Source organism: Paroedura picta, chromosome 3, assembly GCF_049243985.1.
Source record: "Paroedura picta isolate Pp20150507F chromosome 3, Ppicta_v3.0, whole genome shotgun sequence".
Lineage (NCBI taxonomy): Eukaryota > Metazoa > Chordata > Lepidosauria > Squamata > Gekkonidae > Paroedura > Paroedura picta.
This window is the reverse complement of record NC_135371.1, coordinates 87,836,626-87,851,514: the sequence shown is the minus strand read 5'-3', so window position 1 is coordinate 87,851,514 and position 14,889 is coordinate 87,836,626. Positions and strand designations below refer to the sequence as shown.

Sequence of the window (14,889 nt, the reverse complement as noted above, 5' to 3'; positions counted from 1 at the left end):
TGCTGGGTCACTGCATCCCATTCCCAGTTCTCTCAGACCTCTCACAGCCCCACATACCTCACAGGTTGACTAGTGGGGAGATGAATGGAAAAGGTGTTTGTAAACCACTTTGAGACTCCTTTGGGTAGTAAACAACAGGGTACAAAAATCCATTCTTCTTCTAAGGAGCAACCATGAAAGAAGCATGTGGGCACATAACATTTTATCAACAGTGAAAAAATGGAAAAGAAGGAACAGGGTGGACACCTGTGTACTGTGACTACCCCATGTCTATTAGGGCAGAGGGGCATTTCGGTGTTTGTGGCCTAATTCACACAAAAAGGGAAATGATATTGAACGCAGAACTGGGAGGAATTAGTTGCCATGTAATCTCCCCCTAAGAAAAGTCTCCAGTCTGATTTTCCTTTCACATATCTGAAGACATGGCTCTGGAAAGCTCATCTGTAACCACTATGCCAAAATTCCCAGAGGTCAGTCCTCTCCCAAACTCAATGAACATTCCAAACCACAGGTTCTTGACACCCATATCTCCACACCCATTTGCCACCACGCCACGACAACCTCCCACACAACACACACATTCAACCCCATGCGCTTACACACTGGACAACTCCTCCTCTTCCTCTTCCCACTGCCAAGCTGTAGCGCCTATTGTATTCTTGGATACAACGGGCTTTGCCCCTAGTTCATTTATAAACCACGTTTCTCACTGTGACCCAGAGACGATTAAAATATCAACCAGCACAAGACATCCAGTAAGCTACACAGTAGGACCAGGATACATAACAATGCAAAAGAAAACTGCCCAAAGCATGGCATATCATAAACAATATATAAAGTGGATGACAAAGATAGAAGACCGTAAATGCTAGATGATACATATGATAAATATTGTAATAGGTTATAATCTTATTTTCTGCTCTCTGGGACTGTTACATTGGGTTCCCAGCTGTGTGTGTGTGGGGGGGGGGAGCTTGAGATATGAAACCAAGAAATGAAATCCTGCTTCTCTAAAAATCATTGAAAACTCTATGATCAAACCATAAAATGTCCATTTAACATGATTTGCTATGAAAGTAACATATCCTGTGCCTAAAGTTCTCAGGGTTTAAACACCCTTAGCTCTGAGCCATACAACAACTAATATTTTGATTGAATCTGCTCAGGAATTAATGGTGAAGCCAATCCCAGTTCCATGTCTCATTTGATCTTCATAAGGCACATGAACATTCCCATAGGTGACAGCCTGGAATGGACTTGTGTACTGCTGTAAATGCATCAAAGAGTATGCAGGCAATAGCAAATAATATACTGCAATAGTCTGAATATTGGAGACCAAATTTTAAATCCTCCTTGGTTGTCTTGCTGAAGTGAGGATAAATTATATAAACGTCGAAAAACATTTTATACTCAAAGTTCTATATATAATGATATTAATATGATGATATAATATATGATATTATAATAATGATATTGTCTTCCTCAATAGATACTATTATTTTAATTAAGAAGTGACTACAGAGTTGTTTAAACTTTTTTCTATATCTTATTTTAACAGCTCTTGATCCATCAAAAGATCCATGTTTAAAAGTCAAGTGCAGCCCTCATAAAGTGTGTGTTACTCATGATTATGAGACAGCCATTTGTGTAAGCCGCAAACAGCTAGTACACAGGTAAGGATATGGTGACATTGATTTAGTTAAATATTTCTGGTTTACTTAGCCGAATGTGGTCATTTTATACAGTAGTCAAAAAACAGTTTACGTTTGCATTCTTTGGCTACAACTCAGTTACTTCAAACTTTGCTTGTTTGTAAAATTTAAGTTTCATTTGCCTCCCTAGCTTGGTATAAGGTATAGTTAACAAGACTAGGTATATGTAGCTACTGTTCTGAAAAAGACTGTGATGCACCCTGTATAATAACTACACCTTGCTAACTATACCCTATATCAAATGACATACTATGTTTAAATGAATATATAGATATAGATATAGATATAGATATAGATATAGATATAGATATAGATATAGATATAGATATAGATATAGATATAGATATAGATAGGCATAGTTGATGATCCATCACATGGACAAGTTCATATTATGTAGGTTGTCTTGGATCCTGTGCCTACTTCCCAAAGAGTGCTCATCTTCTATCTGTGGCAACATTGGCAATGACTTATGATGTGGCTGTGAAATTTAGGCAATTGACACGATGCAGAATTTAAAACATTGCATTGTGACTAGAGTATCAACAAAAGAGAATGGCACACATATTTTAAAGCTAATTTTAAAACCAAGCCTTTGCTTATGTGTATCATAGTAGTTCAAAAGGGGAACTATGATACCACAACAGACAGACATACGTTCAGCTCTGCATGTTGTATAACCCAAATTGGCCTGAGGATGCTACAGGAACTGTGAAATAGTGCCTGGATGCAGTTTTCAGACAGCTAGTAAAGTGAAGTGTAATCATGAGAAGACAGAAGCAGGCAGTAGGACTGACCCAAGATTTGAGGTGTCTCCTGCTTTGGATAGGATTTCAATTCACTTGTAAGTACAGGTCCAAATACCTGGGGATGCTATGGATTCAGCCTACTGCTGGGTAAGCAAGTAGTGACTGTGCCCAACAGTGCCTTCCACTAGGTTAGACTGCTTAGCCTGCCATGCACTTTCCTGTGCATCAAGGATCTAGTTACTGTGATTAGATTACTGCAATGTTATATGTTGGGCTATCCCTTTACAGTATTAAGAAGCTTCAGTTGATAGAGAATGCTGCCACTTGACTGGAATATCTTGCAGGGACCACATCACTCCAGTCTTGATCCATCTCATAGGCTCTTAATTTGTTTAGTTTAGTTTTTCTGTTTATGAAGATCAATTTTGCAAGTAGCTTATTATCAAAATGTTTGCATATTTGTGGAAATGTAGAATTTCTGTTTTAACTGGATGTTTACTGCTGGTGAGACATGAGCATGTTGCTTTATGCTTTTATTCCAACTACTGTGCTTGATAGTGTTGTTCTATATTTGCTTTTAAGCATTTTCCCAGTATAGGTTGACTGTAAAATATAAGCACCACATGTATGGACTGACATGTAGAGGCTTGAGAAGATCTCATTGCAAACCCTGGTATACTGATTGTTAAATATTCAGCAATTTGTTTCCTATATTGACTGAATAATTGCTGGTGTTGTCGTGAAGTACAAAAGAGACTAAAATGTTGTTACTGGGGTTTTTTATATTAAAAAATCTGGACAAGTTCCCAGATAACACATCTGTCTTTCTAGACTGCAAATCAGAGAATTTTGTTGATTGGAGAAGCAGGAGGCAGCTCTGACAACGGCATTTATCCAAAAGAAGTGAAGCTAATCTTTCTTTCTTTTAGAAAAGCATCTAATTCCACTATTTAGTTAGTTCCCTGTGGCAAACAAAAGCCATACAATCATTTTCTCCAAGCTTGCAGAACTATATTTACATCACTCCTAATCTATTGGGTGTTTGATCCAAGCTGTGCCTAAAAGGAAATCCAGAAAGGAAAGAGATTAATCATTGCAATAATTTCTTATCCTTGGCTGCTTTTAATAACTGAAGTGGGAGTTTGAGCATTACAAATTCCCCCCCCCCCCCCACACACACACATAAAGCTTGGTTTTTAACAGTGTTACAGCTAGTTATTTCTGTTTTATTTATTTATTTGAAAACACAATTTGCATTATTTTAAAGATGTGTTGAACATGGAGCCTATAAAATTGGTTAGTGTATAATTAGTCTACTTTTTATCTCTCCATATTCCTTTATTTTATTTTCAAGGTGTTGGCAGTTTAAATTTGCAAAGAGAATCTGAACACCAGGCTGCTTAAAATAATAGTTTTATACTGAAGAGAAACAAACTTTGTATAGAAAGAAGAGAGGAGAGGGAAACCTAGAAATTTAACTCATCTGTTCTATTAATTCAGCCAGTTCTGGAGGCATGCAGGGAGGAAGTGTACTCAAAGAAACAAAAAGTCTCCAATGAGCCGATCAGGACACTTTAGGAGAGTATTTGAAAAAATCCCAATCTAGCTGTGCTAAATCTCTGTCTTCTCTAATGCCCCCACAGGACATTCTTCATGTGCTTTTTAATTGTCCCCAATACAAATCTTGCATGGGTGGGAACCTACAGTTTGTCAAATTGTTAAGTTGGAATTGGCTGAAACTCGAGCACTAATTTGAAGATGGTTTCTTCACATCTGACCCTTGCCTTATGGTACCCAAGCCAAGGTGAAATAAAATTTGAGACAATTCTCCTTTAATTCTGAGCAATGTTTACATGAGATACTACTTAAGGTCTGAATAGATTAACAACCATTGCTTATGTGTAGCACTATTGTAACATCTGGAACTGACAACTAATAATACAATGTGTTAGAACTCTACTCAGTCTGGACCAGTGGCCCACGAGTGGCTAACAGGAAGCCCAAAATCAAGGCAAGAAATTGTCTTCCACTGTTGTCTTCATAAATTGGTATCCACAGTTGTGCTCTCTGAACCTGGAAGTCCCATGTCACTATTGCATCTAATAGCCATTGAAAGGTCAACATTCTGTCAATGTTTCTAACCTATCCTTTAAAGACATTTTGTGAATATATGTGGTTTGAAGCAGCACTCTCTTCTGCCTGCCTGCTGCCGTTCAATGTCATTGGGTGATCTGAATTCTAATGTTACAAGAACCATGAAAAAGTTCTTAACATCTCCGTGCCATTTTATAAACCTTGTTCATGTCTTTCCTCTAAACAGAACAGGCCCAAGCAATTTAGCTTTTCCTCATGAGAAAGAATATTTTGCTACTTTTTTGTTTGCCCGAGGGGTTAGGATCAGAAACTATTTTCATCACCAAAGCTTAGACCTCAAACATGTGATATATCAGAATGTACTTTTGAGGATGTTCTTTATACATTCATAATAGACTCAGGTACATACCACTTCCTTAACTTGGCAGGTCCATGAAAGTGCCTATTACATACAGGGAGTGATTAAAGTGAAAGTGACACTTGACACTTCTTAGACCAGTTATGCACAGCAGCAGCTACGCCAGGCTGCTGCCGGTTCCTTGCGGCAGGGTACCATGCCCCACCACTTCCCGAGTACGCATGGGGGGTGGACTTCCCCAGCGCATGCAGACTGCCCCAATGTTTCTAATGTTTTTGTACCTTGGACCATATTTCCTATCTCATATCTTTATGGTGAGATGAATAATTATCCAGAATTCATCATTTTGTATTTCTCTAGAGCTGCTTAAAAGGTTTTCCTGGATAAGTGGTTTATGAAATGTGATCCATGAGACAGCTCTAGGCTTTTTTCCAGTGCGCACCCCCAGTTCTGCCACCACCACCCTGGTCACATAGCCCAGTGTCTCTGGGCTGACAACTCAGGGCATTCCCCAACCCTGGTTTCTTAGAGCTCACTTATATATTTATTTACCAAATATATTCACAATGAGCTATAAATAAGGAAATGGGAACCAACTTCTGACTCCTTTTTTAAACTGTCATTGCAAATACTTTGCTGATGCACATGCTCACATTTCTGCTTGGGAAATAAGCTTCAGGTGAGGTAGTGAAGCCACCAGCCTGTCTTTCAGCTTTCCTGTATAGGAAAAAGTTGGTTAGTGTGCTTGCACCAATTGTGGCTAATAGCTCTACAAAGTGTGATGGTGAATGTTCCACATACAGATATGACGATGCATGTGCAAATGTAAAAGCAGTGCATACATTCCAAATACATTAAGTAAATTGTGAGCGTATCAACAACTGGAGAAGATGACTGAACTGAGAGAAATGGACTTTATGATCAGGGTAATTTCAGTTTTAAAACATGTGGTTTGCAAGGATCCCATTATTACAAGTTTTCAATAGCGTTCTTTGCTTCAAATTACAAGAAGTTTAATGGAACCCTCCTAGCTTAAGGTATATCAATTTATATTTGTGCTATTACACCTTGATATTTAGAGTGCTATACAGGTCTGTTCCTGTGGAGTTCATTTTAGAATCTCAGTAGTGCATTTAGTTTTGGAGGTTTACATAAAAAGGCAATTTGATATGTTGGTGTTTAGGAAAAAAGTGAACATTCTGGTTATGTTAGATGAGAATATCATCTGGCATTGATACTTTGCTTTCTACTACACAGAAATGCACAACCTTGTACTCTTGCAGGCATTACCCCTGAGCTCTATCCCCCCCCCCCATATAAATGTCAGTGATTTATATGAGGGGATCACTAGTGTGATGGTTTAATGCTTTTCAATGCTTTTGTAAATCTTTCTAGTTAAATATGTCTATATTTTTAATCAGTATTTTGTTTTATATGAAGTATATTATAAAAATATTTCTATTTCAAAGAGAACACATTACCCAAAATTGTTTGGGTTTTGCTCCCTCTGGCAAACTAAAAGAAATAATGTTAATCTCTTCTTATAACTCATTTAAAAATGCGCTCCAGGTACCAATATATATTACTGCAATATGTTGCTGTGGTCCTGATCAAGAACCTGTTCCTTAGACTTTTCTCTTTTTTAAAAAAAGCACTTATTTTTAGATTTTTAGTTGCTCAGCATTACCTGATTAGCTTTGCTTCAATTGACACAGCTGTTCTTTCTGTGCTCACACATACATCTTCCCCTCTTTTCAGCAAAGGAGGATCATGTCATCCAAATTTACACAGATACATAAGAGAAGCTGTCTCTGAACAATTAGCATCCATTGAAAATGTCATCCAGTCATGCTGAGTCATTGACCTAATGAAGGCATATGCAGTTAACATTTGCAGCAATACTCTTACAGTTCATAATGGTACTTCTGATATGAATTGTTAGGGATATGCATGGGGGGGGGGATCAGACTGTTTCAGATTTGGTCCAAAGTTATTCGGACTAAGTCTGATTTGTCCAAATCACCCATGGTTTGTTCTGATTTGGATGAATCAATTTGACCAAATCTGAATCAATTTGGCGCAATGAATATATGGGGTTTTCCCCCTTTTTGTCTTTTCTGGGCTCTGGGAGGGTGGGTCTTATAGGTAGAGGCACCAAACTTGCAGTGTGGCTGCAGGAGCCTCTACTCAAAAGAACCCTCAAGATGCAGAAAGATTGGACCATGAGGTTCCATCCAATCAGAACTTTCAGATGTCATCTCTGAACCTCTGTCCATTATTTTTGACAGTTCTTGGAGAACAGGTGAGGTGCCAGACGATTGGAGGCGGGCAAATGTTGTCCCCATCTTCAAGAAAGGGAAAAAGGAGGATCTGGGTAATTATTGACCTGTCAGCTTGACATCTGTAGCTGGCAAAATTTTGGAACAAATCATCAAACAGCCGGTCCTTGAGCAGCTGGAACTGAGAGCTGTGATTTCTAAGACTCAGCACGGGTTTTGCAAGAAAAAGTAATGTCAGACCAACCTTATCACTTTTTTTGAGAAATTGACTACCTTGCTGGATCAGGGGAATGCTGTGGACATAGTTTATCTGGATTTCAGTAAAGCTTTTGATAAGCTTCCACATGATATACTTGTTCACAAGTTAGTAAAATGCAGTATGGATCCTAATTCTGTCAGGTAAATCATACCCAGAGGGTACTTGTTAATGGTTCAGCATCTTCTTGGAAAAGAGTCACAAGTGGAGTACCCCAAGGATCTGTCCTGGGGCCTGTGTTGTCCAACATATTTATAAATGATTTGGATGAGGAATTAGAGGAGATACTTATTAAATTTGCAGATGATACCAAACTAGGAGGGGTAGCAAACACACCTGAAGACAGCAACAAAATACAGGATGATCTTGATAGGTTCAAGAAGTGTGCTAAACTGAATAAAATGAAGTTCAATGGGAACAAATGTAAAGTTCTGCATTTAGGTAGGAAAAACCAAATAAACCAATATAAGATGGGGGAGATTTGTCTTAGCAGTTGCATGTGCGAAAAGGATTTAGGAGTCTTAGTAGAACATACATTGAACATGAGTCAGCAGTGTGACTCAGTGGCTAAAAAGGCAAATGGGATTTTGGGCTGTATCAAACGGAGTTTCGTGTCCAGATCACAGGAGGTGATGGTACTGTTTTACTCTGCTCCCGTTCAGCCTCACTTGGAGTACTGTGTTCAGTTTTGGGCACCCCAGTTGAAGAGAGATGTAGACAAACTGGAACGTGTCCAGAGGAGGGCAACAAAGATGGTGAGGGGTTTGGGGACCAAGACGTATGAAGAAAGGTTGGGGGAGCTTGGTCTATTTAGCCTAGAGAGGAAACGACTGAGAGGGGATCTGATAACCATCTTCAAGTATTTAAAAGGGTGCCATATGGAGGATGGAGCAGAATTGTTCTCTCTTGCCCCAGAGGGACAGACCAGAATGAATGGGATGTAATTAATTCAAAAGAAATTCCATCTAAACATCCGGAAGAAGTTCCTGATAGTTAGAGCGGTTCTTCAGTGGAACAGGCTACCTCAGGAGGTGGTGGGTTCTCCATCTTTGGAATTTTTTAAACATAGGCTAGATAGCCGTCTGACGGAGAGGCTGATTTTGTGAAGGCAAAGGGATGGCAGGTTACAGTAGATGAGTGATTGGGATGTGAGTGTCCTGTATAGTGCAGGGGGTTGGACTAGATGACCCATGATGTCCCTTCCAAGTCTATTATTATATGATTCTAACACCTGTCATAGCATTTGTGGCCCAAGGCAGAGAGCAGGCAGGAGGGCTGCCTGCTGTGGTGTGTTGGGCCCAGGTTGGAGACCAGGTGGGAGGGCTGCCTGCTGGGGCGTGTTGGGCCCAGAGTGGAGTGTGAGCAGTAGGGCTGCTTGCCACAGCCTCTGCAAGGCTTGGCAGGCCTTTTCCACTGAAGCTTGGAAAAGGTGTCAGGGGCAGAATGGCAGCGATAACAACAGAGTGCCCCTGGCTGGGTTTGTTGGGCATGGGTGCAAGCATTCCACGTGCCAATCAGGACACGCACAGCTTTGCTAATTGGCCCGTGGACCGGAAGCAGAGGCCAGACACTCTCCGCCTGGGAGGCCTCTTCTCAAATATTAAAGGTAGCTATGTGTTAAGGATGTGTACATTCTCTGAGAAGAAGGAAGTATTGTAAGTTGTAAGGAAAATATATAAAAGCTCTCCTTTACCTTTTATTAAGTAATTGTTTGCAATACAATACATGGTACCATCCTTTTAGCACTCACTAGTTGTATCCAAAATAAATATAGACCTTTATTGTTCTGTATATGATCATGAGAATGTTGCCTTGAAGGTAAAGGCAGAAAGTAATACAAGGCATGTAAAATAAGTATCAAGTCAATAGAGAGAAGCTGAAAGCTCAATAAAGCACTGTATTTTTTGTCTGTTTTACAAGGAGGCCAGGTATTTTATTACTATGCACTGAAGCTTCATCTTTTATGACAAAAATAATAGCCAACCAGAAATATGAAATATTTTGTTCTTTCCTTGCTGTAAAATGTCTGTTTAGTAGGTTTAGTTTGGACCTATTTGCCAATAATTTTCTTCAATAAAAATACCCTTGAGAACTTTATAAAATGAGCCAGAGTTTACATCCATATGTGGTTCATTTGTAATTGCATTTCATATATATTAAACCTGCCATGAATATACTTTTAAATTTATTTACCTCTGTATTGGTTCATGAACCAATAATATAGTAAACAAACTTTAGGATTCTCTTAGAGACTCTAAAAGTTTGAACCGTATTGGTATTATGTAGAAATATGCCTTCTTGTTGTTCATGTGCAGATCTACTACAGTATGCCAGAATATCTCTGTAATTGTATTTCATAATGGTTAAAGTAAAATTGACTTCCATTGCTTCCACACCTATTTCATTTCAACCTGTGCTTGAATTTTTGGGTTAGGTCTTTCTGTGAATATTTTAATGAGCAGTTAGGTATTTTGTTGTTGTATATTTCTACTGTATTTAGAACAGTATGATGCAATCAATAACTATGATTCCTGTTTTTTGTAGAGTAAATCACATATACACAGCTGTAGATAAATGCCCCAGATTAGAACAGTTCTTTTTTTTATATACAAGTTTTTTTTATTTTCATAAAGATAGAAATATAGGATGCAATACGAGTTATTAATACAAAAAAACAGTAAATAAAATATAATAATCGTTTGAAAATATACGACCCCACATTAACTACACAGTGATATAAACTTTTGCCCAAAACTGAGTCTAAGAGCCATCCAAATTTCCACTACATTAAAAAAGGCCTATTTAGATATACAAAAGAAAAGTTGTTATTAATCAATTTGAGAGATCGTAGACCTCACGTTAACTGCTTGATACAATCTAAGAGCTATCCTGGCAGATATTTCTAGGTTTAAGTTAGATGCTTAACATTAAACATTTCTTGTAGAACAGTATGAGTTTTGGCCCTTTATCAATACCCTAATGAAGGGAAAGGAAAGTAGGGCTTTGCCTTAAAGATGTACAAAGAAAAAAAATTACAGGAGGATTTCATAACTTCTCCTTATCCTTAATACAGATACATTTACAGAACAATTTATACTTGACCCATTCTAAGAGCCATCCTGACAGGTATAAATTGAGAGCTTTGCATTTTCTACAGATCAGTGTGAGCTTTGGCCCTATAACAATACACCAATAAAGAAAAAATAAGGGGGGAAAACCCCATTTTATATTTCCAACACTAGCGATTATATTACCTATATGCCTACAAAGGAAAAGAAACAAGAGAGAAAAAAAACATTGCTTCCCCTTTTTCATAAAAATAGCAATGTAGGATACAGTATATGTTGTTAATACAGAGAATAGTAAAGTTTCCAGGTTTAGATTAAATGCTTAACATTAAACATAGAACAATATAAGCTTTCAGTCTTCTATAGCTTCTCCTTATCCTTAATTCAGATACATCTACAAAACAATTTATACTTGACCCATTCTAAGAGCCATCCTGACAGGTATATTTTCAGATTTAAGTTGAAAGCTTAACATTAAACGTTTTCTACAGGGGCTCAGTGTGGGCTTTGGCCCTAGAACAATACACTAATAGAAAAAAGAAAAAATAAGGGGGGAGAACCCCATTTTATATTTCCAACACTAATGATTATATTACCTATATGCCTACAAAGGAAAAGAAACAAGAGAGAAAGAGACACTGCTTCCCCTTTTTCATAAAAACAGAAATATAGAATACAGTATAACATTAAACATAAAACAATATGAGCTTTCGGTCTTCTTAAGGGGGTCTCATCTCGAGGCTTGCTACATCTTGTCGTTCCCGTAGACTTATATTCTGTCCCATTGGCCTTTGGCGTAGAAAGTGCAGTTGTACTCTTTCCCGCAGAATATGCATCAATAAATCTTGAGGCCGTTGCACCTCCTGGACTCCAGTATCAATACAATTTTTTCCCCAAAGAGCTCCTTTAAATCGGTTACTTTCACTACAGATCCATATTTCTTTTGATTGATTTTTGTACACTGTTGCTTTGAGATGGCTGTATGTCTTTTTTAAAAGGGTGTCCTTATCTGGGCTGCAGAACTCCGGCATCCCATTTTCCGTCTCCAGAATTTCAGCTTTCTCTTCTACTGTTGGTTTTCCACCTTGTTTAGAGCTGTCATCAGCCACTGTTATTGATCCATCATTCCTGTTAAAGACTTCTTCCTTGGCATCTTGGATCTCCTTGAAGATATGAATTTCAGATTTCTCTTCTACTGTTGGTTTTCCACCTTGTTTAAAGCTGTCATCAGCCACTGTTATTGATCCATCATTCCTGTTGGAGACTTCTTCCTTGCCATCTTGGATCTCCTTGAAGATATTTTTGACCAATCCTTCTGTAAATACTTTGAAATCTTGGGTTTGTTTCTCTATGAGATGAGCCAATCTTTTTAACATAGACATGTTTTTGACTTTAAAAAAAAAACAGCCGGCCTCTAACAATTTTACAAGTGGCCAGTAGAGGTCCTCTGTTTTATCCTCTGGCATGTAACGTATTGAAGTCTGTTAAGGCAGTTATTCTCATGCTGGAACAGAGTTCTCGTGAGATCTTCCCATTCACAGCTCTTATCTCTTATCTCCGAAAACCAAAACAATTACAATAAGAGCTTTTGCCAATTAATTTGAGTTGATTTGAGTCCTTCTTCTGCTTAGTTAGGAGAATTAGCCTGCCTCATAACGAGGTGGCTTCGGGCAGAGCAGAGTAAGAGGAGGGGGGAAACAAAGGGCTTTGATGCAGGAAGAGAGACGGGGAAAAAAAAACGAGAGATACTTGCAGTAAATGATGTTTTGGAACTCAGCCGATGTCCTCCCCTCAGTTCACAACGTTCATTTCCAGTAAATCATCGTGTAGGGTTGAAGCAGATACTTTAAGATTAAAGAGAGAAAAGAAAGTCCGAGATAGAAAATGGCAGTCGTCCTCTGGACCTGGAACGCTGACAGCCTATAATCCAGGGAGATATACTCCCTAAAAGATTGGAGACGGCCCCAAGAACTTCCTGGGTAGAAAGGTGAGGTGGGGTTTGCGTACCCCTCCTCTTTTCTGCCAATTGCTTGCGCAATTGACCCCTGTCAGGCTTCAGAGATAGCCGAGCAAATGCCCTGCCACCCTCTCAGAACGACATCTTTAGCCACACCCCCCAGATTAGAACAGTTCTGACTGCTGAACAAAATTATGAACAGTTAAGGCAGACCTGTGAAATACAGAACATTCTCTTGACGAATAGCCAATGCAATAGTCAGTGAGAAATTTGAACAGGAGCCTGTGATACATTATATTTGACTAGTCAGTATTTGAATGGGAAATCATTTGCAATTAAGGTATTATTATTATTATTGTTATTATTATTGTTATTGTTATTATTATTTGATTTTTAGACCGCCCTTCTCCAAATAGGTCTCAGGGCGGTTTACAACAATAAAATCCCCATAAAAACCCCAATTAACATCAACAAAAGTTACATATAAGCGGCAGTGGTCACAATTCTAATATTAGTTACCTGAGTTCCCCCCAAGTTCAGCCTGGTGGGGAGAATAATATTCAGAAGAGGGTGGCACCAATACAATAGATCTAACAATGATCTCAATGTTAGAGATCTCAATATTGGAGTCCATGGACATCTGGAGACTGAACATAAGAGTTCAGTCTCAGTGTTGGGCTATTTTCTACATTTTTCATTTTCAGTAGTAGTAGTAGTAGTAGTAGTAGTAGTAGTAGTAGTAGTAGTAGTAGTAGTAGTAGTAGTAGTAGTAGTAGAAGAAGAAGAAGAAGAAGAAGAAGAAGAAGAAGAGGAGGAGGAGGAGGAGTTGTTGTTGTTGTTGTTGTTGTTGTTGTTGTTGGTGGTGGTGGTGGTGGTGGTGGTGGTGGTGGTGGTGGTTCTTATACCCTGATTTTCTCTACCAGGAGTCTCAAAGCAGCTTACGTTCACCTTCCCTTCCTTTCCCTTCCTCCACAACAGACACCCTGTGAGGTAGGTAAGGCTGAGAGAGCCCAGATATCACTGTTTGGTCAGAACAGTTTTATCAGTGCTGTGGTGAGCCCAAGGTCACCCAGCTGGTTGCTTGTGGGGGAGCACAGAATCAAACCCAGTTCGCCAGATTAGAAGTCCCCACTCCTAACCACTACACCAAGGAATAGTCATAAATTTTTATCAAGAAAAAATGTGTACATTATATGTATATGCACTTCAGAAAAAAAAACTTTTTAAAAGGTCTCTGTCTAAATGAATAAGAGAACTGTGCATAATAATGAGGTAAGCTAATATGTACACTGGTGGCAGACAGATGAAAATGTTGGAACTGTTGCTAGGTCACTGTTGCTATTGTTGTATTTACTTGATGTTGCTGTGTTGTGCTATACTTATTCCCATGTTCTGTGTAAATTTGTGTTGTACTTATTTCTATGGACTATGTAAAACTTCCTGAGCCACATGGGAGGGTGGTATATAAATATTATAAATAAAATAAAATAAAATAAATAAAGTGCTGTCAAGTCATAGGTAACCTGTGGATCCCATAGGGCTTTCAAGGCAAGAGACATTCAGAGATAATTTGCCATTACCTGCCTCTGTGTAGGGACCCTGAACTTCCTTTGTGGTTTCCTATCCAAATACTAATCATGGACAACCCTACTTAGCTTAGGCCATCCAAGTCAGGTCATTAGTATGTGTAACAGATGGAACATCGGGCCAACCCCTTATTAACAGCCCCCCACAAGTGCTGGCCAATAAATAAATAAAAAGTATTCCTTTTTCTTGCCATTTATCTATTACTTACCTATCTTTCCTACCCCAAATGGTTCATCAGTTTTAATTTAAGAACTGCCCACTGTATTCTCATGGTTCCCAGAAGGAAAATATTAACTTTTTGTTGAGAAATCCTTAAACTGGTTACTTGATTTGAATATCATTGTATAGTGTTCCTCTTTCCTCTTGTCATGTATTTGTTTTTATCACAATGTCTTCAAGTTATTTAGTGCAAGAAGGAACAGTTGCCTATTTTTACACAGAATACTTCTTACAAATTAGAGGTAATTAATTATAATTAAATGCATGCCATTAGTGCCACTATTAAAGAACATTTAAAAGGTTATGCCAGTAAATATATATCAAAAATTATTTTCATCCTTTGAGAAAAATATAAGTTTATTCATGCTACAATAACCCTGACATTTCCCTAATTTTTAAATGTTTCATTTAGCAGCCTTCATGTTTCATTACTATGTGGTTTGAAGGCATTATTATTAATAATCATTTTAAATAAACATCACCCATCACACCTGCCAGTTTCTGGCATGAGCAAGAACGTATTATAAAGGCAGTCATCACCCAGAAGGTTCTCTGCATTTACAATTCCCTTCATTTTCTGTGCATCCACTCTACTTGCCTATTTCCCAGCTGT

The 14,889-nt window shown here is 38.4% G+C and overlaps 1 protein-coding gene across 3 annotated transcripts in view; it reads left to right on the top strand.

The window, feature by feature from the left end:
* Positions 1-14,889, top strand: part of SPOCK1 (SPARC (osteonectin), cwcv and kazal like domains proteoglycan 1) — an 863,260-nt gene that overhangs the window by 469,623 nt on the left and 378,748 nt on the right. For all 3 annotated transcript variants that reach the window (XM_077326752.1, XM_077326753.1, XM_077326754.1), the window contains exon 4: positions 1,559-1,673. In XM_077326752.1, coding sequence (XP_077182867.1) covers positions 1,559-1,673 — 115 coding nt within the window. The remainder of the gene's footprint in view (positions 1-1,558; positions 1,674-14,889) is intronic.